This window comes from Lucilia sericata, unplaced genomic scaffold (genome assembly GCF_015586225.1).
Source record: "Lucilia sericata isolate MDLA Ls3-8-SP2 unplaced genomic scaffold, ASM1558622v1 Contig000595F_arrow, whole genome shotgun sequence".
Taxonomy (NCBI): Eukaryota; Metazoa; Arthropoda; class Insecta; order Diptera; family Calliphoridae; genus Lucilia; species Lucilia sericata.
The window spans coordinates 208176-233363 of NW_023994602.1; the positions used below are offsets into that span (position 1 = coordinate 208176).

The 25188-nt window shown below is 30.7% G+C and overlaps 2 protein-coding genes across 3 annotated transcripts in view; one reads left to right on the top strand and one right to left on the bottom strand.

Moving 5' to 3' along the window:
- Window positions 1-25188, bottom strand: part of LOC119606501 (aminopeptidase N) — a 75470-nt gene that overhangs the window by 21844 nt on the left and 28438 nt on the right. Inside the window, exons 1-2 of one of the 2 annotated variants that reach the window (XM_037960032.1) lie at window positions 18879-19120; window positions 4291-4359 (exon numbers count right to left, since the gene is read on the bottom strand). In XM_037960032.1, the coding sequence (XP_037815960.1) occupies window positions 4291-4353 (63 nt within the window). In that variant the 5' untranslated portion in view covers window positions 4354-4359; window positions 18879-19120. Of the gene's footprint in view, window positions 1-4290; window positions 4360-18878; window positions 19121-25188 lie in introns of those variants that run through there. The other variant, XM_037960033.1, reaches the window with a different exon arrangement.
- Window positions 14613-19514, top strand: LOC119606500. The gene is made up of 3 exons (XM_037960031.1): window positions 14613-14796; window positions 14865-18897; window positions 18978-19514. Exons 1-2 carry the CDS (start codon window positions 14704-14706, stop codon window positions 18822-18824), a joined length of 4053 nt encoding a protein of 1350 aa, XP_037815959.1. The 5' UTR covers window positions 14613-14703; the 3' UTR covers window positions 18825-18897; window positions 18978-19514.

Consider the following 25188-nt stretch of genomic DNA (forward strand, 5'->3'; position numbering starts at 1 on the left):
ACGATGTACGTTTTTTGTTGATATCAAATCTGGCAAGCCTAGTATATTATACTTTTTCGTCCTCCAATTGGTAATTTATGAATTTTACATACAACACCTAGTGTAGAACCATAAAATGCAATAGCTGGGATCGTAAGTAAAAAAAATCAATTTCTTTGATCTTAAACTGGTATATTTTTAGTTTTCTATAAAATTAGACCAACAGTGAAATCTATTGTAAAAATTTTTCTACTTTTAAACATTTGGAATCATAAGTAAATTATTTTTTTAGCCCTGCGTACGAAGATCTATTTCTATCTGACGGCATGTTTTCATCAAGTCAACTACAGTTAGGACAATATTGCACGGAACCCCGATAATTGTTTCCTAATTCTGGTTCTTCGAATGAATTTTATATGCAGACTTCCCCACCAGTTCAGTTCCAAATGAGTTGCATATGATGACTTCCACACCCCTTCAGGTAGGAAAACATTGTTCGAAACCCCTGCAATTGTTTTCTTACTTTGATTCCTCTCAAGAATTGTTTGTTGACTTCCACTTCTATACCATTGGGACAACATTGCAGGGAATCCCGGCAATTGTTTCCTAACTTAGTACCCCGTTTCTGTAACTTTTAGTGAGAAGTTCTCACATCGAGAAGTGTGAAATAAAAAATTCCATCGTTTCTCGATTTGTGAGTAAAAAGTGTTTCTGTAACTTAAAGTGAGAAGAGTCTACACGAATTACGTTTTTATTGGAAATTTCCAATAAAACAGCTGTCAAAAACATAAGAATTAAAAGAAGAAAACAGAAATTGCCCAACAAATTTATAAACGAAGAATAAATAAACAAAAAAATATAGAAATTAAATGAAAATTGTTCGAAAAATTATCCCATTAAATTCGCCCATGACAAATTCTAAGTTTACTCCCACGTACTTTTTTAGCATTTGCTTTTGTATATCCGAAATTCCTCCTATCTTCTAAAAATTAGTGAACAATAGTTTCATAATCTTAATTAATGATAAATATGACATAACTTTTTCATTATTTTATAGAATTCATGTTTAAATTATTTTTTTTTACTTAAAATTTTACTTTCCGCATCGTTTTAAAATGTGAGTTTTTTGACAGTTCATGTGAGAAACTTCTCACAAAATTTTCTTACAGAAACACTTTTACTCACAAATTTCCGATAACTTACGTCAAAAAACATAAATGACAGATAGTTCTCACAAAATGTTCTTACAGAAACACTTGCATGTGAGAAATAACATTTTGATTCAATTCACATAGTTTTTTCTTCAATTTCACTGGATCGTTTGAAATTACATATCCGAGCGCAGGGATCAGGGAACGCAAACGGAGAATGTAAATCAAGTTTTTATTTTATTTTTTAGCCCACATTTTCACTTATTAAATCTATATAGTCCTGTGATTACTGACTATACAGTGGGTAGACAGAATTATTTGGATAAAGTTAGGATTCTGGACACAGAAATAAAGGAACAAAGTTGTAAGGTTGCTGAAGCAAATGCGACTGTGGAATCAATGCGATCCATATTTTTTGATGTGAAGTGAAAGTGAGAGGACATTTTTGGTGCACGCATCTGGCCAGAGAGCTTATAGACAATTGTACACAAAAGGGTTTCCACTACCTTACGAACATACTCTACAGCGCTGGTGTCATAAAATAAATATAACGGAAGACATAATAAGACTGGAAGAAGAGGACAAAGTGTGCGTGGTGGCCTTTGATGAAATGAAGGTAGTAGAAACCTTTGAATACGAAGCTGATAGTGACAAGGTGTGTAATCCAGCAAATTATGTACAAGTGGTAATGACTCGAGGGCTCCGAAAATCGAGGAAGGAATGACGAAAGAACTCTTGTTTGAGTTGATAGCAGAGCTCTAAAAGGCATATTTCCAGTCGTAGCGGTGGTATGTGACTTGTGAGCGTTTCCGCAGGTAAATTTTTAAAAACCGATTCAATGAATATTTTGAATTTTTGTATAACCTTTTTGTGCAGATGACATTAATTGTAATGTCGATTTTCAGTTTTACCAGGTTCACGGATTATGTGTCATAATCTCTAAATTTGGTAATTCGAATTTTTCGTTATCATACGAGTTTAAGTTTAGATTTTAATATTTAATTTAAGGTAAAACACTTAGATTTACTTACCAAGTAAGTACTTCGTTAGAGATATAAGTTTGTTCGCTTCAACATTTGATTTCATAAGTTTCATACCTGATTTAAGTTTCTTTAAAATTTTTAGTTTCTTGTGTATTAAATATTTAGTTTCGCTATTAAGTTTTAAAATTATATTTCGTAATTAAACTTAAATTTAAGTTATTTTAATGCTAATTTTATATGTGAAATTAAGCTATTATTTCTTCGGACAGACCATGGTTTCTTAACTCCACAAATTCTGCTGATAAATATTTCACTTTTGTCGATACAGTATATACAAGTATACATAAATACAAACACAGCCGAATATAGCACTCTTACTTGTTTTGTAACATTTACATATAAAAGCAGAATATTGTTTATTTATGGTATTTTTCGATCCGCGGACCTTCATTTATATATTTCAAGTTAAAGCCATTTGAAAATTAAAATTTAAACATTTTTGCATACCTTGACTCAATTTTTTTAAATATCGAGCGTAATTTTAAACCGATTTTAAGCAGATTTTTTCTATTACTTAAATAAAAAAATGTCCAATCACATTCATACCAATATCTTTTCTGGATTCAAGCAAGTAATAAGTTTATATTCGCCTTTGCCGAATATTATATAAAGATTAATTATATGAAATTTTAATTTATTTAATTTTTCCCAAATCTGCCATTACTTTAGCGATAGCAAAACAAACAGGCAATAACAACAAGAACGCTTAACGGAATAAAACACACAAAGCAATGAAACCAAGATACATCTAAACATACGTTTTTTTCCATTAAATAATGTTGTTGTTGCTTTTTTATCAAAGCATGCAAAAAAATTTCTTTTTTTGATGAAATTTTCAGAGGTTGTCTGATTTTTGCTCATATCTTCGTTATTTATGGACGGAAAACTTCTCGAAAGCATGTCTGACAGAATTATTGAAGATTTGGATCATGAAGATATCTGGGGCATTCAGAAAATTTGTTTCAACGAACAGACGGACATGGCTTAATCGACTCCGCTACCTATAAGGATCCAGAATATATATACTTTATAGAGTCGGGAAATTGTATTGTGGAAATTACAAACGGAATGACAAACTTATATATACCCTTCTCATGAAGGGTATAAATCATTGGCGGCCAAACATGCCCCTGCGGCATTGTGTTATTCTCACTCATACACATGCGATATGAATGTTCTCAGCAAAAAAAAAAAAACAAACTATACACAAAACAAAAACAATTTAATTTTTAATTGATTTTTATTTTGTAAACATTTTTGAAAAGGTCTGCTTATGATTTTTATTTTTAAAAGCAAAACAATAAATCGCAATTGTAAATACACGATTAGGACACACATACTATCTTCAGAAATCATAGCAAACAACAACAATATACTCTCCCACTCTCATATAAGCAAGAGGAAAAGGAATACAAAAACCAAGTGCTCAGCCAAAAACATAAGTAACAAAACAAAAGTAGTAAAGGTTATACTAAACCATTTAAGTAAAAATCATTTTATAACTGTTATTCTGAGTGATTTATTTAAAAAAACAAAAATAAATCACAATTCAATAACTTTGGTTATGTGGCCCAGTTATTTTCAGTCTCTGCTTTATAAATAGCGGAGTCGATTAATCCATGTCCCTCTGTTCGTCTGTCTGTCCATTGAAATCAGTTTTAATAATTCTATCAAAGATGCTTTCGAAAAGAAGTCTAATTAAAATCTGTAATCGGTCCTCAAGATAGCTTTATTGTTGCCGTTTATACACTAGTTTTTATTGAGGATATAACTAATTTTCGCGAAATTTTTGGAATACCTCCAAGTGATGGCCAATGGAATCAAAAACATTATGCACCAACCCCAATTTCTAATATAAACTAAGTTTTTTTAAGTTTTAATTTTTTATTAACGAATTAGCCGTTTATAAATTACAAATTTATTTCCAAAATTCCATTCTGCACCACAGACATCGCTATGTTATCTATGAATAAGTATTATAATTTTTCATATAAATAATAGACAATTTACCAAAAATATATATTTCGTAATTAGCACTTTTATAATTATTTATTGTGTTACAACACTTTAATGTTTATATTAATGTTTTATTTAATTGCGTATATGTATGTACTTACACTGAAACTGTTTCCAAGATGAGTGACCACCAATAAAGCAACAATGAGGTTGTAATACTGCATTGTTTTCTAAAAAATAAGAAGAATATGTTATAATCAGGAAACCAAAGTATGCAAATGCTTTTATATGTTTTAAATGTTTTTATGGCGCGTCGTATGAACTCGTGGATGAGAATTTTACACGTTTCAGAATAATTTAAGATTTTTGGCATCGATTTGTAAGCGCATATTTTTATTCTATGATATTTTTAATTTGATATATATTTATTTATATCTTTTATGTCCGGTGTAACATTTCGGTCAAATCGGATAAGGGAAAATCGATTGAAAATTGATTACTTCAAAATTAAAGCCATTTAAATTACACATATGTAGATAAAGTCTTATCTTCAAGAGGAAAATGGCTTTCGTATAGGTATAAAACATTATAGGTGGAAGTACACAACACGCGATGAGGCGGCAACGCATTTCACGCTTTTCAAACTTTTCGCGATTTATAAGCGGCAAGTTACACAGCACGCGTCATTTCGATCATTCTTTTAATGTTTTTACGACTATTACTATTTTAAAAATCAAAATTTTAAGTTTTTGTCTATTTTTTGAATATTTTTCTTTCACTGTTGGAGAAATTTATTTCATTTTAGTTTATTCTTATTCAACACAAAACAAAATACAACTCTAATCAGTTGCCGATGCGTCAAAAGTTGAAAGTTGCTGAACTTTTCCCGGCAGACGCGTTACAAACTGCAGTGTATATCTTTGTTAAATGAAAATACACTATTTAAACTATTTTGACAGAAGCCTATAACTCGTTGCCGTGTGTTGTGTAGTGCTGTAATATTCTACTACTTTTGATTACTCAATACTACTCAATACTTTTCGTTTGGATACTCAATACTACTCGATACTTTTAACGGTTTTATTTTAAATTAAAAACGAGGAATTTCTCCTTTTTTAAGTAAAGTTAGACCAGACATCACACCTCTTTTGAGACATTTTATTTTTTTAGATTCCGTCAATAAATATTTGAAACTTTTTAACTATTATTGCAGTTTTTAAATTATTTTTACATTGATTTGATATTGCTAAGAGTTGCATTTCTAATAATGATATGATCTGTATTAGTTGTAGAGCTGTATTTTTTCACATCATAGCCGTTAAATTTAAATAAGTTAAATCCATATACAAGTCTGAAAGTATTGAGTAACTACTTTTTAGTATTGAGTACCCACTACTCAATACTTTAACAGCACTAGTGTTGTGTACTTCCACCTTAATATCTGTATGTTAGTATGTTAATAAAAATAAAATTATACAAATATTCAACATTATGTGAAATATGAAATTCCTCAAAAACTACTAATTAAGGATATTCACATTTTTGTGTTGAATACTTTGCTTACATCACTTACATATGCTAAAAAATTATAAAACAATGCAAAAAGAAATCGTAATTACCGGGCCTCATTTGACCCTAGCCCCATAAAGAGTTTCCGCAAAAAATTTACGTCTATAGTTAGCTTATAAACACTAGTATCGCAATGAAATTCGCCATATATTACATGCAGTAATAGTGAATCAATATTCTTAAACTCGTTAGCAATTGTTACTGGTAAAGCGTTCATTAACTCAAAACACTTGCAAGAAGAGCAAGTGTTTCTCTCGTTGCAAACTATTACAAGTTATATTTTGTAATAGTAATAAATATCCTATATAAAATTGAACAGCCGTTTTTGTTATTGTCAGTCAACGCTTTTGTGTTTGTTTTAAAATAAAAATGTTTACGAGGTAAATTATTACGATATTACTCAAAATTCAGATGCTTTTACCTATTTTGGAAGCTTTAATAATAATTTAAAAACAAAATTTGTAAGACGGTTTAAAAATCACGTTTATGTTTTCTTGAAAGTTTTTACTAGTAAAGCATTCATTTACTTTTACTAATTTTGAGAGTAATTTCGTAAATTTTGATTTTACTCTCTCGTTGCAAGTAATTACTGGGAAAGTAAATGAGCAGACTTATTATTTCTCCTCGTATATCGCTTAAAGACCATAAATTCTTCAGCGAAATTTATACCGATAGTATAAACATGATCTCCAATGTCTCGGTATTAGCATATTTAGAGTTATAATTGCTCTAGTTCTATCCTTTCAGACGAATTCAATTTATATAATACGGCCCAGATTATTTAGTTTTTTATACCCTTCACCACCATCAGTTGTGATAGAAGGTCATTTCGACTGTAACACCAAGAAATATTTATTTGAGATCCAACAATGTATATATGTATATTCTGGGTCTTTATGAAATTCTCAGTCAATTTAGACATATCCGTCTGTCTGTCTGGTTAAAACACGCTCACGTTAAAACTAAGCAAAAGAATAGACCAAATTCACTGGAAATATTAATTGTTGTCCTAAGCAGTTTGATATTTGGTTATGGATAAAAATTTCAGACTACCTCGAAAATAAATGATAAATTTTGGAATGCGTTATTTTTTTCGCTCAGGGATCAATTATGTTCAAAATGTTCCCGAAAATTGATTTATCGTTAATAAATTCCTAAAAAATATCGGTATCACGCAAAAACTTTTCAGATATATATACATATTATATAAACAGAATTCTTATTACCAACGTAGATCTGTGTCAGTCCACAATTGATCATAGCTCCCATATAAAGCCCACTTCCGAAAATCACTTAAATGCACTTAACTAATTCAGAAATAAAGATATCGGTATAATATTCGGTATAATATTTCTCGGATCGGTCCATAATTTGTCATAGCTCACTTCTAATATCACGTAAACTCACATATTTCAGTACCAAATATACCAGATATCGGGATAAAATTCATCATGAATGTGTTTAAAGTATACGTATGTATGTATATGGGAAATTCTTTTTTTGACAAAAGACTTGAAAGAATACGTCCATAAAATTTCGAATTATAATTATAAACAAATTTTAAATTCAGAATTTTATCAGTAATAAATCTTTGTATAGAAAGAATTGGTTTGTATTAAAAAAATTTAATCAATGAATACGAGGGGTTTCTTTCCAACAAGAGTCGATTAAGCACACCCAAGCCGCCAATTTAAATTGGTAAGATTAAACATCAATCGGTAGTTGGTAATGATGGTTATATGAAAATCGATAAGCCGTTCGAAAAAAGTACGTTTTTGCATTAAAAAAGTTCATTCATGTTAATCAGGATGCACTAAGTAAGGTGAAATCGTTATTTAAAAAGTGCTTGGGTTGTATCAAAATAAATTAATTTATTATACCCTCCACCACCATCAGTGGTGATAGAGGGTATAAGTTTGTCGTTCCGTGTGTAACACCAAGAAATATTCATCTAAGACCCAACAAAGTATATATGTATATTCTGGGTCCTTATGAAATTCTGAGTCGATTTAGCTATGTCCGTCTGTCCGTCTGTCTGTCTGTCTGTGTAAAACACGCTCACGTTAAAACTAAGCAAAGGAAATCAACCAAATTCATCTAAAATATTTATTATTATCCTAAGCAGTTTGGTATTGAAAATCAGCAAAATCGGTTCTCAACGTAAAAAGTTATGAGTAAAAATTTCAGACTACCTCGAAAAAAATTACGTTTTTTTCATAATTCTTTTGAAGTTTTCTCAGAAACTACCAAAGATATTTCGATGAATTTTGCCATACGTTATTTTTTCAGGGCAGTGATCAATTATATTAAAAATCCTTACAATCGATCGAATATTTCCCATAGCTCCCATACAAAGGTATATATTCCCGGAAATTAGTTTATCGTTAATAACTCCCTCAAATATATCGGTATCAACACGAAATTTTGTACATGTAAATATAATATGAACAGAAATCATACCGTCAACATAGATCTCAGTCGGTCCACAATTGGTCATAGCTCCCATATAAGGTCCACTTCCGAAAATCACCTAAACGCACATATTTCATTGATAAATAAAGCTATCTTGATAAAATTCAACACAAAGATGTTTAGTCTAAATATGAATCATCCTATGAAATTTTTTCCGGATAGGCCCATAATTGGTCATAGCTCCCAAATAAGGTCCACTTCCGAAAATCACTTAAACGCATATATTTCATTGAATTATGAAGCTATCGGGATAAAATACGACACAAATATGTTTTGTATACATACAAATCATTTTACAAAATTTTTTACGGATCGGTCTATTATTGGTCATAGCTCCCATATAAGGCCCACTTCCGAAAATCATTTAAAAGCTCATATTTCATTGTCAAATAAAGCTATCTTGATAAAATTCGACACAAAGATGTTTAGTCTAAATATGAATCATCCTATGAAATTTTTTCCGGATAGGCCCATAATTGGTCATAGCTCCCATATAAGGTCCACTTCCGAAAATCACTTAAACGCACATATTTCATTGTCAAATAAAGCTATCGTGATAAAATTCGACAGAAATATGTTTTGTGTGCATTCAAATCATTGCACTATTTTTTTTACGGATCGGTTCCTTATTGGTCATAGCTCCCATATAAGGCCCACTTCCGAAAATCACTTAAAAGCACATATTTCAATGTCAAGTAAAGCTATCTTGACAAGATTCGACGCAAATATGTTTTGCCAAAACATGAATAACTCTACGAAATTTTTTCCGGATAGGCCTATAATTGGTCATAGCTCCCATATAAGGTCCACTTCCGAAAATCACTTAAACGCATATATTTCATTGAATTCTAAAGCTATTGGGATAAAATTCGACTTGAATATGTTTTGTGTACGTACAAATCATTTTATAATTTTTTTACGGGTCGGTCCATTATTGGTCATAACTCCCATATAAGGCCCACTTACGAAAATCACTTAAAAGCACATATTTCATTATCAAATAAAGCTTTCTTGATAAAATCGACACAAACATGTTTTATCCAAATATGAATTACTCTGCGAAATTTTTCCCGAATAGGCCCATAATTGGTCATAGTTCCCATATAAGGTCCACTTCCGAAAATCACTTACACGCATATATTTCATTAAATTCTAAAGCTATAGGGGTAAAATTCGACTTGAATAAGTTTTGTGTACATATGAATCATTCTACCACTTTTTTCTCGGATCGGTCCATTATTGGTCATAGCTTCCATATAAGTCACTTAAACACACATATTTCATTGTCAAATAAAGTTAATTTGAGAACACTCGACACAAATATGTTTTGACTTTACATAAATCACTCTACGAAATTTTTTGCGGATAGGCATATAAAACATTGTACCAATTTTTTTCTGGATCGGTCCATATTTGGTAATAGGTTCACTTCAAAAAATCCTTTAAACGCACATATTTAATTATCAAATAAAGATATCTTGATAAAATATGATTTGTGCACATATGAATCACTCTGCGAAATTTTTCCGGATAGGCCCTTAAATGCTCATAGCTCCTATATAAAGTCCACTTCCTAAAGTCACCTAAACGCATATATTTCATTGATTAATAAAGCTATTGGAGTAAAATTAGACTTGATCTTTTTCTGTATATAAATCATTATACGAAATTGTTTCCTGATCAGTCCATAATTGGTCACAACTCCCATATAAGGACCATATCTGAAAATTACTTAAACGCACATTTTATACATAGATATAAAATTTGACATAAATGCGTATTTTGTATATATCTATATAAATCATTATACGGATTTTTTTCCGGACCGGTCCATAAGTTGTCTTAGCTCCCATATAAGGTTAACTTCTGAAAATCACTTAATAACACTTAATTCGTTATTAAATTATTATATCCGGATAAAATTCGACATGAGTATGTTCTGTGTAAAGATAATTCATTCTATTATAATGTTTTCGAACTGGCGTATTAATATAAATTTTTCTGGACCTAATAAAAATTAGTTCGACAAAAATTCTGGCAAGTTATCTAAAAATTAGATAGTTAGATGGGTTTCAATAAAAAGTAGCTTGCTGGTGGAGGGTATTTAAGATTCGGCTTAGCCGAATATAGCACTCTAACTTGTTTTTATTCTAAAAAAATATATTTGTGTTTTCAAAGCAAAAAAAATTAAAATTTTAAATTATGAATTAAAATGTTCATAAAAAGTTTTCAAATAAGAAAACTCAGACTAAAGAAGTATTAAAACATTGCCCTGCTGCAGATACAAGCTAAATGTAACGACGGTTTTATAGGTAATATTGTAAAATACACAAAAAATATTTCTTACCAATAAAATTTCTAAAATTTTTCAATTTTAGAAATTTCATTTTGACAAAACCCAACTCTAGACAACAAAAAATATTGTGTTTTTTGCCGAAACGCTATCAACTTACTTATTACATCATGCATGTTAATATATAATTTTTTACAAAATTTAAGTTAACCGAACTGGTTTTCATTTTAACGGTTTTTTGGATAATTAATTCATTTAAATTTAGAAATGAAAAAAGCAGTTAATTGTATATAAAAAGGGATATGTTAACTACAAAAGAAATAACATCAAAATTTCTATTTCGCCGTAAATGCGGTGTTTCTTGAGTTACAAGATAATTCGACGAAGCACACCTAAACCGCTAATTAAAATTGGTAAGACTTAACAGCATTAATTGGTAGCTGATAACGAAGCTAATACCAAAATCGATAAGCCGTTAAGTATGGTACGATTTTGCATTAAATGCAATAAAAAAAGTTCGGTCATGTGTATGAAATTTAAAATAAATTTAAATCCTCACAATTTTTGATCTATCAAATATAAATGCATAATTTTTTTTATATAATGGTATGTTGGGTCCTTCGTCGTTATATTTTTGAGTTTCAGGAAAAACCGTAATTTTGGTCATTTTTTTAAACTTTAAATTGCTATAACTTGCGGCTTTTGCTGAAAATTATTCACGAGAAGATAATTGTACTTCTAAGATGCCAGACTATGTCCACACAAAATATCGTTGTTGTGCTATTAAAAAATTTCATCATTTTTTTAACCCTAACATTTAAAAAGTCATACTTCCCATATAAGGTTCACTACCAAAAGTTACTTAAACGCACATATTTTATTGATTAAATAAGGTACCTGGATCAAATTCTGCTCATATATATTTTGTCTATATGTTCATCATTCTGCGAATTTTTATTTTCGGATGGGTCATATGTATGTCCTATATACGCACATATTTCATTGACAAAACAAGATACCGAGATCAAATTCGACATACAGTATTTTTCGTTTATAGACATCACTGTTATAGTCACATTAGTCATGTTGTCAATTTTATTAGATTTAAATATCTCTATCGATCAATTTCATATAAAAATATCGCTTTATAGTCCATTTTTGATATAAGCACTTTTCACATATATTCCATCTACTCGCGGCTATTAAAAGTCACGTTATATGAAAGAACTTCACGATATTGTCACACACGAAATTTTTTTCTAAAAAATTAGTTTTCAAAGTGGCTATCCACTACTACTACAAAGAAATGTATCGTACATTAACTAGTAACGGTCCAAATGAATAAGATTTTGTTGAAGAAAACGACTTTCGATTAAGACATTTTAAATGCAGTAGATATTTTGAGACATTTTTGCTTAGAGCAGGTTATAAATTAAAATTTTTTATTTGAAAAAATAAAAGATACAACTGTATCTTTTTTTAATTTTTTTATATTCAGAAAAAATTAATATATAAGATTTTCTTTATAAGCACATTGTGGCATAAACCAAAAATTTTGTTTATAATCACTTTAGCGATATAGTTCTCAATTTGTGTGCAATTAAGGGTTGTGACTATAAGCGAAAAGTACTGTAAATATATTTTGCCTATGTGTAAATCATTCTTCAAGTTTTTTCCGTATCGGTCCACTTCCGAAAATTAGTTAAACGTAAATTGAGAAAAAAGAGTTCGCTATAATACGACATTAGTATATTTTGAGTACATACAAATCATACTGCAAAATTTTTTCCGGATCAGTCCATAATTGGCCATAGCTCTGATATAAGGTCCATTAAAATTACTTACATATGGGTATTTCCACCGAAAAGTATATTTTCTGTCACATCACGCACATTAATTGACAATATCTTAGGACCATACATACCCAGGAAAAACTTACATTGAAAAGCAATGAGTTAAAAAGCTAATAAAAGCTCTTTTCACTACTTCTTCATTAGCATTTTAAGTCATTATTTTAACACGGTGATGTCATTGTAGGCAAGTACTTCTACGCACGCTTACAAATAGGGAGTTAAAGAAGTACTTGCAATTTCTCTTACAAAACAGTTGTTGAGTAAGTTTTTTTGGTTTTTAATAATAAAAAGAGCCAGCTAGAATACGAACCAGGGACTTCCGTTTTTTTAGTCAAATGTTCTACACACTGCACCACTGCTTAGCTATTTTATTGCGCGTCAAATAATGGTTTTCACAAACAAAACTAATTTTGTTTTATTTTTTGTACTTCTAAGTATTGCAGACGGTAAGTAGTAGTCATTGAGAAGTAAGTGGTTATGGAAGTACAACCCATTACCGAGTTTTTGCTGGGTAGAGCTATTAAAGCCCTACATAAAAATGTAAATAATTTAAATATATATATATGTATATTATATAAGCAGTTAATTTTGCGTGACTCGATGTTACAAAAGTAGACTTTTAATATGTAAGGATATTCGGATAAAATCCGACGTGAGTAAGCTTTGTGTATCGATAAATCATTCTGCGAAATGTTGTTCGGATTTGCCAATGATTGGTCATAGCTCCTATATAAGGTCATAATAACGACAGGAATATGTTTGGCATATAAACAAATCATTCTTTTAAATTATTCGGATCAGCTCATAATTTGTCCATAAAAGGTCTATAAATTTGTTATACACCTTAACAAAATTACTTCCATATTTGTATGTAAAAATAAATTACTAAATATTTTTTCTTACTTCCTTTACTTAATAGTACCCCCATTTCACAATTTATTAAATATTTAAAAATATTTAGATGGACATTTATAAAAAGTAGCTTACAGGCGGAGGGTATTTAAGATTCGGCATAGGCGAATATAGCACTATAACTTGTTTTTTGATAACACTTCTTGGTTTACTTGGACATAGTATATAGTACGTACATAGGTTGCTCTTACATAATCTAAGATACAATTTTATTTAATTTAAAAGACTTTTTCAAGTTGGTTATGACCAATACTGTACAAAACAAAATGTATGTATGTACATTAGACCGAATCAGTATTGAAAAATTTGACATTTAATGTTTTATAAATGTTTCTTAAACGACTGTGTTCTGAAAAAATTGTGTTTGTTCTACTGTGTCATATAATTTTATTTATTTCAAATCAGAAATTCAAATTGGCTATAAGCGAAAAATGGCTAATTGTTGTATAAAGGTATGTATGTACATTTGCATTAAAGTTTTTCATACCAGATGTGGATGTACATTAGGGGTATAACGAAATTTTGGATATATCACCACACGATAGTCAATATTGTGTTACTTATGAAAATACTTTATACCACATATTTCGAATCAAAAACAACATTAATTTAAAATAAATTTAATTTTTTTCAATCAAAATTGGGATAATCTTCAGTTTTAACTAAAATTTTAAATACGGGTATGATTATGTTTTATGATACAAATCGATAATTATTTGCGATTTTTCGAAAAATTTATTTAAATATTCAACAACCGCGATAAAAGAAAATAATTTTTCTTCGTATTGTTTATTGTTATATTCCTAATTTACATATATATGTATATATATGTATGTACAGTAGGGTGGATCCGTTTGTATGGAAAAAAGTAAGGTTCCGAAAATGAAAGTTTGTTTCATTCTAAGATACCGTTTCTCAAATTGTATTTCCTGGGTTTAATATTTGGTGAGCTGTGTGAAAGAATAAAAATGTCCTCTTTAAGGTTTTTGTTTTACTCAAAGTTTTGTTATATTTCACTCAAAGGAATGATATAAAATTTTTATATCAAGTCTTTATAAAAATATGAAAGAAATCATAAAAACCTCAAGTCAAGTTAAAATATTTGAGAAATGGTATCATAGAAGGAACTAAAATTTCCATTTTCCAACTTCCATTTTGGCGCCACCCTAATGTACATATGTATATTGTTTATAAAATGTTATCTTATGTGTACAAATGTGTACAAGATCAGGTAATCTTACGTGAAAATTAGATAAAACAACTTCAAACGCTAAGAAAGAATGAAAAAATGAATAAAAGTTTATCTCCTCCAAAGAAATGAACAAGAGATTCCATAATGAATATGTATATTTACATACAACTAGTAATAAGTAGTATCTTCTGTTGAGTCGATTGTTAAACTTGTTAGTAAAAGGCAAGGCGGACTGTTTATACAATAATTGAATTTAATTATTTTTTTCTAATTTCTGAGTGAGATGCAAAAAACGTTAATAAAGTTATTCTATTGTATTTTGTTGATTTTTGCATTAAATCGCTTTTCAATGACATGGAGTTTAAATTCAAAAGTAGTATGTGTAAATTGGAATTTTGTTCACTCTTTAGAAATCGTTTAAAGAGGACCTTTTTAATTTTCTAGAAAACTTGTCCTGAGGAGAAGACATTAAAGGGAATATTTGAATGGAAGATTAATGATGGTAATGACGTGAAATATGTAATATCCCAGCCAGACGTATGCTGGGATAACGGCTCAATCGTTTTGCGACAATGTAACTTCAAAACGGGCGAATGGTTTCCAAATCAAGTTCAATGCAGTAAATTTCGCAGTAAAAATATCAAATGTCCCGATGATTTAATAGAACTGCCTCTGAATGATGAATACCTTTGTCTTAAAATTTCGTCAGAAGCGCAAACTTTTGACGAGCACTTCTGCTATGGATCGAATGTTATACCTGGACTTAATACATTTACAATTGATCATAAAATTTTTAAGTTCCTTTTGAAAGAATATAACATTACAAGTTTTTGGTTGCCTATAAAAAGATATGAAGAGAACAAATTTAATCCATTTGTAATACGATTGCCAGGTAAACAATGGAATGAACTTTTCGATGACAGAGGGGAAATGCTATCAGCAAAAACCGAAACATTATCAGATAAACATTGCGTAGCAGCTTATATACAGAGAGAAGTTGAAAAGCAAAAGCAACCATCGATTCAAATGGAAATGACTCATTGTAGTGAATCTCATTATTCGATATGTGTCTTTAGGAAACATTTCGTTGCCAAATCGGGATGTCCGCAAGACTCTGGTGCCTTAAGCCATAGACCAAATGAATGTTATGGAATAACTTGGGATGGACAAAAGTATCCAGATGATTTTCGTATGCTTAATGTTACAGAGTACTTTAAAAAAGTCAATACCATAAATATTATATTCCACGAGTTTGATATTGAAAACGAAGAATATGTGGAGCTTGAGGGTATTGTTCAGGTACCGAATGGAAAGTGGGCTATAAAACCAAAGAATAATCATATGAAAATTGTCTCATCCGGAAAAACAATTCATGGTCTATGTGTTGAACATATTGAAAGCCGTAAGAATGTGGATATGATTTTACGTATGGACACTGATCTTGAGTCTTTAATATTAACTGTTTACAATAAGTTCTACATTTGGTCTAATGACAAGCCTGAAAACAGTATACATTGCTTTACAAATGCCGACTATGGGGAATTGTCTAAAGTGGAATTGAAGAAAATTTGGGAAAATAAATCACACACTAAGACTATCTTTAAGCTTAAAATAAAAAATGACGACCCTGGACAATACTGGTGTGAAGCTCATACGATTTTCAATTTTACTCATGTATCTTCTGCAAAAGTCGTTGCTGCGAAAGCTAAAAAGGGTCATGCCTTTGCAATGCAAATAGAAGCTCCTATAAAATCTGACCACCTTGCAATGATATTTTCCCACGATCAAATGAAACAAATAGCTACGTGCATTAAAGATAAATTAAAAACTGTGCACGAAAAACACAAATACCTTAAAGATCTTGTGCTACATAATGTACGAATAATGGATATTTTATATATTTATCCGAATACATCTTACTTAAGATGTTTATGTCATACTACTGTATCAATAAAATCATCATCAGTGGATACAAGCAAGGAACAGCACAGCGAAGAAGACAGCAGTGCTGAAGATGATGAAGGAGTACGCCACGATACTGCGGTTCGTATGAAAGCTAGAGATTTACTTATTAATTTAATTAAAGAATATCAGCCGCATTTTAGCCACACAGTACGTAGCACAGAATTTTGTTTTCCCGAAAACGATTTTATGTTGGCGCGTATTGGACAATCTGCGACCAAATCGAAATTCTGCTTACAAAGAAATGGCTTGCCTATTACGCGAAGATGTCTTGGTAATTTTACTAATGGAGCCTTTTGGGAGGAGTTAACATTAGATGATTGCATCACTATTACAGAGGCTAATTTAATTACCAGAAACCTTTATACCTTGGATATAACAAAAACCTCGAAAGACCAGCCAGAAAAAGCTGTAAGAGATGTAAGAAAACTCTTGGAATCAAATCTACATAATCTAATTCCAGCCGATCTATATTATCTGGCCAAAATAATCGGCAAGTCAATTAAAACAATGCTAAAGATTCCCTCTAGATCACCAACTCAGACAATGCAAACATTAGATCCATTTAGTAATTATTTTGAACCTTCCTGGTCTACACTAAACTTTTCGGAAACGGCTATAGAAGTAGTGCGAATTTTTAACTATTTACTTGAAGTTAATGATCGTGTAATTCGCCCGTCCATAGAACTTAATGCCACAAATATTTTATTAGATACATTTGAATTTCTGATAGATCACATGTCATCAGTGGAGACATTTCAAGAAAATATAACCACAACAACTAATCAAACTATGACGCCTTTAGAAAACTTAATAAATGATAACGACAAAGAAATCGATATCATCGAATATTTAGATGTTGGCGTGGTTGTTCAAATGGCAACAAATTTTGTAGCTTTTGTTATTAGTCCCCAGGTTGCTAATATCACTGGAGTTGCCTTATTTCGGGCAGATGTAAATAGTGATGAAGAATTTTATGACGACGGTTTTCTGAAAGGTGCATTTAAGAACGAATATTATCGGTTTGTTTTGGCCAACCAGAGCGTTGATGAATTACTAAATGAACCAAATATTTTAATGGGGACTTTTGTGCCCACTTCGTTGTGGCAACGTCTTGACGAAATATCTAGGATGTCTAATAATACATGGAAATCACAACGGCCGGAACCAAAGGTTGTTATAAAGATTTATGCTAATGATAAAATGTTTCAAGAAACGAATCTAACTGCAGATAGAATTGTATATGGTAAAGTAATTTCAATTTCAATTCCTGGACATGATAAAGATCTTCCCGAAATTTTACCATTAATTCTGACAGTCAATGATGAAGATATGGGAGACTTTGAAAATTATAACGATACACAAAAGCAGTATTGCAGTTATTGGAATTATCAGACATGGGCAAGTGATGGTGTTATGGTACTAAGCCGTTCAGAACTGAACAACAACACTGTGCTGTGCGGCTGTACTCATTTGACACCATTCGCATATTTAATTGGTGGTAGCTACAATTTATCTGTAGATTCCGAAATCGAAGTTATTGTAAAGAAAATTCACAAACAGGCTTTGGACATAATTACACTATTGGGATGTTCTCTATCTTTGTTTGGAATTGCTGGAATATTTGTGACCGCTTGTACATTTCGTTCATGGCGCAAAAAAGCCAATTCAAAAGTGCTGCTTCAACTTTCGGCTGCAATTGCATTGCAAATGATACTTTTTTGCTTTGTCAACACTGAAGAAAACTCCCAGCATCTGATAAGCAATAAAATATTCACCAGTTGCATTACAATTGGCGCCTGCCTACACTACTCAGTACTCGTACAGTTCTGTTGGATGGTTATTATTGCGTACCTACAATTTAAACGTTATGTCCAGGTGTTTGGCAATACCAGACCTAAACGTTTCTTCATAAAATCAACTATTTTGGGTTGGGGTTTACCACTTATTCCGGTTGCGTGTGTACTAGTGTTTGACAGTGATTCTTACATTCCCCATCAAAATGAATCAACAAATCCTCTCTGTTATCCATCTGGAATATCTTTCTACGTTGGCATCGTTTTGCCCATAACTTTGATCATAATAGCGAATTTAGTGATATTCTTCGTTGTCATATATAACATTCTTAAACATCCAGCCGGATCTATACGCCACACTGAAAAGAGTTTAGCCATATCCCAAATACGTCTATTGGTACTTTTATTTTTCCTTTTAGGATTTACATGGATTTTTGGACTCTTGAACGCTATGAAAGCTGGTTTAGTATTTTCATATTTATTTTGTCTAACTGCAACCCTACAAGGCTTTATTCTTTTTCTGTACTTCGTTATTATGGATCCTGTGACGCGGCGCATGTGGTATGGATTCTTTATGAAGTTATGTGGATTAAACCCGAAAAACGAAAATTCTTCGAGTGCAAAGGAATCAACGCAAAGTTTTTAACGAACACAGTTTATTTTAGTATAAAATATTTATTACATAATTAACAGTACTTACATCGAAGAATTTTATTTAGGTATGTAAAACTTCAACCGTTCTTAATTTGACTAATATAAATATATTAATACTATTTTAATCCTTTATTTAATACAATAGTTTCACTGTTGGCAGATCATATTTAAATTGGACTTTGTTTTATGAAATAAAAATTCCACATTATTATCCTATATCGCCCGTATAAATTTTTCGTGTTAATGGAGAATTTTGGAACCGTTCTGAGGCAATGCTCAATAATAACTAACGACAAGCGATTCTTACAAAAAGGAATTGATCGTGTCATGTATTTATTTGTAATGCGTAAATTCGTTAATTTAATTGTATTGTGTTGTAGTTAATTTAATTGTAGAACACAAAAAAAGAACACAATAAGATTATTGCGAGTATTATTTAGTTATTGTACAGAAATAAAACTAATATCTTGATACATAGATATGTATGTATACATATATTTACATTAGGGGTATAACTTTTATGTTATGTTTTTCGATATCAAAAAGGAAATCAAACTATATATTTAAGAGTGGCCTAGTTTTTTGTCAAATATTCGATAAGTGTGAACATAACATACAAGTGCTCACTAACACTATTCTCTAAATAATGAACAGAGAAAATAAAAATTTATTTTTGTTGCTATTATTTGTTTATAAACTATGTATTAACAACTCAGCTTCTTAAGATTTATTTAATTTAATAATACTATGTGATACTTGTTTAGGCGTCATTGAAATTTGAGATTGAAATCGTTGTTTAAAAAAATTTAAAAATAATATAATTTACAATTTTCTAAATTCGATAAAAACAAACACATTGATCCAAATCTAGAACGACAAAAGTCAAAATAAAAAAAGTTTTGATTTTCGCATTTTTTATATCAAGTAACCCAACTCAAAAAATCGATATGATGAAATTTGCACCAAGGTTAGTACTATTGAATAGTTGGCCAGACTATCGGTCCACAACTGCCGCACTTAGAGGGGGTCAAAGTTGGACATTTTGGTCATACAGGGTTTTATTCAAAATCCTGTAACTATTTCTCCAATGTATCAAAAAAATTTTTATTTTTTTAAATAATATTTTTTTGGAAGACATTGAAAATTGGGCACTTGGCACGAAATGACCCATATGTATGTATGTATGTATGTATGTATGTATGTATGTATGTATGTATGTATGTATGTATGTATGTATGTATGTATGTATGTATGTATGTATGTATGTATGTATGTATGTATGTATGTATGTATGTATGTATGTATGTATGTATGTATGTATGTATGTATGTATGTATGTATGTATGTATGTATGTATGTATGTATGTATGTATGTATGTATGTATGTATGTATGTATGTATGTAAGTATGTATATTTATATGTATATATTTCTCACGAGGCTGAAGGTTATAAAACAAATTTATTTCGTACCTTGAATTTTACAAAAGTCTACAAACAATGAAATCCGGTTTATTTTAAAAAATATACCAACGTTTTAAGTGGTAAAAGGTAACAATTGGTGTATGTCCTTATAGTGTACCATCAGTTGTTCATGGCCGAAGACTCGATATCTCAAAACCCAGATCTGATGGAAATCTAAGGTCAGATTCGGATTCAGCACGGCTCAATCAATCTATATTATATTTTAAACAGAACTCAAGTTGCCTGATGATTTAGAATTTATACCAAATTACCCTCATCAAGAACCCAAATAAGTCTTTTATACATCTGCGATGGGTAGTCATCTTGATACAATACTAAGAACTATACTCTCCCTTGTCTGATATGGTCTGTTTTCCCTATGGGGCGCTATCCTCGACCATTCTCCCCTCAATGAGAGGTGTGGTCTTGGAGAGTATGTCCGGCTGCCTTAATCTTTAGCCATACTCTTACCCGGCAGTAGGTTAAAAACGCAACGCGTCCATAAGGGCAAACATGAAAGAAAAGAATGAAGCATGCCCCGCGTATCCAGTCAGGGATTTCATAATCCCCAGGAACATTACTTCCACTGCGTTGGCAATGATCTGCGATGTGTCGAATGCTGGTCAGGCGGCAACACTAGTCCACAAAAAGCGCCTTCTGTACCCCCAGCTTCAGTGATGGAATCCTCCTGTCGGGGTCCATACCACCCCCTACCAAGAACAACAACCAAATAACAACGACTCGGCACAAATAACCATCTAAGCGGGCTGCAACTACTTGAGAATTATTGAGCTACTCGAGTCTAAAACTCACTCCAATGGGCAAAGGACCAAATGAACCTCCTCCCGCTAAAGTTAAAACATAAGCGGCGCCTAAATGGCAACGTTCAGAGTAGGAAGCTACTGCATAAGCCAGAAATCTGGGTCAAAACGTCCCAAACAATCGCAGAAGTCGATGACGCGCTCTTTTAACGAGGTTGATAAAGAGAGACTCGTCCGTGCCGTCATTGAAAGAAGCCAAATTTTCAGATCCATATCTCAATATAATTGGGATATGGTGAACCAAAAACTTATTGGAGTGTTTGGCAATTTAGTAATAAATTTTGCACTTTATTGTAAAGTGCAAAAGAGTAAGCATTTCGGAAAGATATAAATACAAAAAATTCTTGAAAAATTTAAAAGTTATTGCAAATTCCCCAGGCCATTAACGTGTCTCACAGAACATGAATTCGAAATGGGGCAAAAAAATTTACTTTATATTCTAAAAAAAACATTTGTTACTTAAAATACATAACTACTGAAATATTAGTTTTTGCCCTTATAAGATAACGCAAACTTGTTCTCAGCTATGGTCAAAAATGATTGATTTTTTCAACGGCCGTTTCAAAAATCCAATTTTAGTTTTTTTGAAACTTTGTTAAACAAATTTCAAAATTTTTAGAAGATTTCATGAGGATTTGTGGACAATAGATAAGGATATTAAACGGTAAAAGAATTAGATCAATATTTCTTACAGTTTAGCTGTAGCTGCTATTTGAACTCTGCGGATTTTGGGAAAATCGCATTTTTTTGTAATATTTTAAAGAATACGTAGTAATTTTTTACTAATGTATATTTTAAATAAAGTATTTTCAGAGTATTATAAAATTGTATATCCGAAGTTTTATTAAAATCGGTCATTCTTAACCCATAAACTGAAGAGTTCAAAGGTAAAATTTTGCTATATTTGAGAATTCTTAGTGTACCATATCGAAATAATGACTGGAATTTATAGTATATTGTCCGATATTTAAAGAAGGTAAAAAAGGTAAATAAACCCATTAATGCACTTGCGAACAATTTAACACCAAATTTCAAAGATTCGAAAAAACACATCATCAATCACATTTAGAAAGAGTTCATTGGAAAGGATGTTCGAAACTTGAAAACATCTTTTATGTTCGAGTGATGCCTTTCTATAGGAAAATAATATCACAAATAATTCTTTAAACAAGTGAGAGTGTTATATTCCGCTGTGTCATATACCCACCATCAAACCGTATGCCATAAAAGGAATGCTTCCCTATAAACATCATAAACATAAACAGTTTATAATTGACCGTTTTTCATAAAATTTTTTTAGAGGGTATATATAAGATTGTCATTCCGTGTGTAACACCAAGAAATATTCATCTGAGACCCAACAAAGTATATATATCCCGGATCCTTATGAAATTCTGAGTCCATTTAGCTATGTTCGTCTGTCTGTCAGTCTGCCTCAAACACGCTCACGTTAAAACGTTCGCTGAAAATATTCACTATTGTCTTAAGCAGTTTGGTGTTGAAAATCAGCCAAATCGGTCCACAACTTAAAAAGTTATGAGTAAAAATTTCAGACTACCCCGAAAAAATTGTGTTTTTTTCCTAATTCTTGAGTAGTTTTCTCAGAAACTACCAACGATAATTGAATGAATTTTGTCACACATTATTTTTTTTTTTTTTTTGCCCAGGGATCAAATATGTTCAAACTCAAAACAATCGATTCAAAATAGAAATAGATTTATCGTCAATAACTTCGTCAAAAATATTAGTATAACTACGAAATTTTGCGGATATGTATATAATATGAACAGAAATTACCAACGTAGACTGTATATGTAGGTCCATAATTGGTCATAGCTCCCATATAAGATAATTAAGAAATAAAGATATTGGAATAATATTCGACATAAATAGGTCCACTTCCGAAAATCACTTAAATGTCAGGCGTGATACCATATGATACCCTACACCAATTACGACTATTAAATGTAATTCATTTTCAATAATAAAGCATTTATGTTGAATCTTACATAGGTTCCAAATAGTGTCTGTTCCGATTTCAATAATTTTCAACAGCCTTCATATTTAAGGACAAACATTTTTGAGTGTTACAAACATCAGCACATTGTACCGATTTTTGGATTTTAATTGATATTGATATATTATTGAATTGATATATTATTTATTTGTGATCTGATCCATTAGAGATGTATAGTGATATTATGGACAAAGATGTGGTCTATCGAACTAGTATACTTTGGGATATCCCGTTTTCATACGGGGTGTGCTATAACGTGTTGTATTGGGCAACCTCATTTGAAAATATATTATAATTAGTGTTAATATGTTTATAATTATGTTTTCCTTTCGCATTGATACCTTTTTTGTAAACAACAGTATATTCTAGATTATGTAAGATATACTTATGTCATTTTGCATATACACCTTACAGTCAGCATAGACCGAAAATATTTTTAAATATTTATCTATATTTTTTGTAATGAGAAGTAAAATAAGATTAAAATAAATATTATAATCATAATAAAATAGATCCTATTCGATCATTGGAAAATATATTTTTTTTCCACAATTTATGATTATATAACTAATATTTTATTTACATTTGCTTTACATAAATATATCTTTAATAGAATAAAAATGAGAATATATTGTATGATATAATACTATCTTTATGTTATACTGACTGTAGGGTAAAAGTGAAAAAGTTTTTATAATCCTAGGTTTAATATTATATACAAGATTTCTATAAAATTAAAAATTATGATGCTACCGACCGATAATTGTAGACAGTTTAAATGAAATAAAATACATATGCCAATATAATGTCCTGTTGAGGACGATTTGTCCAGAGTGGGTGTATAAATATTTATTGTTTTGAGAAAATATAACCCTTTTTTTGCTATGCATTTGTCATGATTTTTGTGAGATTTAATTTACATCCGCCATATTTATATTTTTGTCCCACCGTGATGCATTATCCATTTTTTTAAATTTATTCTACTTCATAACTAAATGGAGCTTCACGATGAAGTATTACATATATCTAAAGGATCCAATATTTTGCAAAACTTCATTTATTTGACTGAAAACCAGAAATTATTCATATTCCATAGTCGACATATTTTCTAAAAAAATGAATAAAAAATCAGTTCGCACTTTTTCGAAGCTAAAATGTTCACCAATTATACTATACAGCATATACTAAAGCACAAACCCATATCTAAACTGCATTTCACTTATCGATAACTAATAGCTTTTTAAAGACGAACTATTTGAAAAAAAATTATTACCAAATATTTCGCACGGCTGTACTGCTAAGAACAGCAAGTACAGCCTAAGATGCCTCGAATAGTTCCCGAGTTATATGAAAACTATAAACTATCCACTATATACGAACAATGGACATAAATATTCAATGATATAAAAACTATTCCGAAATATTGAAATTTTTAATATAAAAAAAATGTTCACATTCAACTTAGTATTAGCCCGTTATGGGAAATGCTATTTAATTATGTTACATATATTTGAGCTCATTGACAACCTGAGACTTAAACCGTATTTTAATTTTTTAAAAATCTGAAAGTTTATTTTTTTTTATTTCGCGCCACTAAATTGTATATTTCTCCCACAGTGGGTGGAAGATTTGTTTGTACAAATATTGTTTATCTCGCATTTTTGAGCCAGTAATGAGCGATAAAGTCATTTTCTAAAGAGGGCCTTGTATAGGGGGTAGGGTCAATTATAGGCCAGTACTTATAAATATCTGAAGAGGACATTTTTGCTCATACAACCTTGTTTATATAGAATTTCACTGATGTAATCGCATTTTTGAGTTAAAGTCATATTCTGAAGGGGACCTTATAGGGGGATAGGGCCAATTATACCCTGATCCTCATAAAATTTAGTATACAAAACTTATTTATGTCGAATTTTATCTCTGTGCTCACAGTTTTAAGCTAGTAATGGGGGGTAGGGTCAATTAAGGACCGATCCTTATAAAAGTTGATATAGAGCTTATGGCTCGCAAAAAAACTTGTTTATGTAGAATTTCACCGCTGTACTCGCATTTT

Bases quoted from the DNA above. Each gene is read 5' to 3' on its own strand.
- LOC119606500 (XM_037960031.1), top strand. From the start codon at position 14,704: ATGCAAAAAACGTTAATAAAGTTATTCTATTGTATTTTGTTGATTTTT. The intron at 14,797-14,864 runs GTATGTGTAAAT...TTAATTTTCTAG, and splicing joins GGAGTTTAAATTCAAAAGTA to AAAACTTGTCCTGAGGAGAA.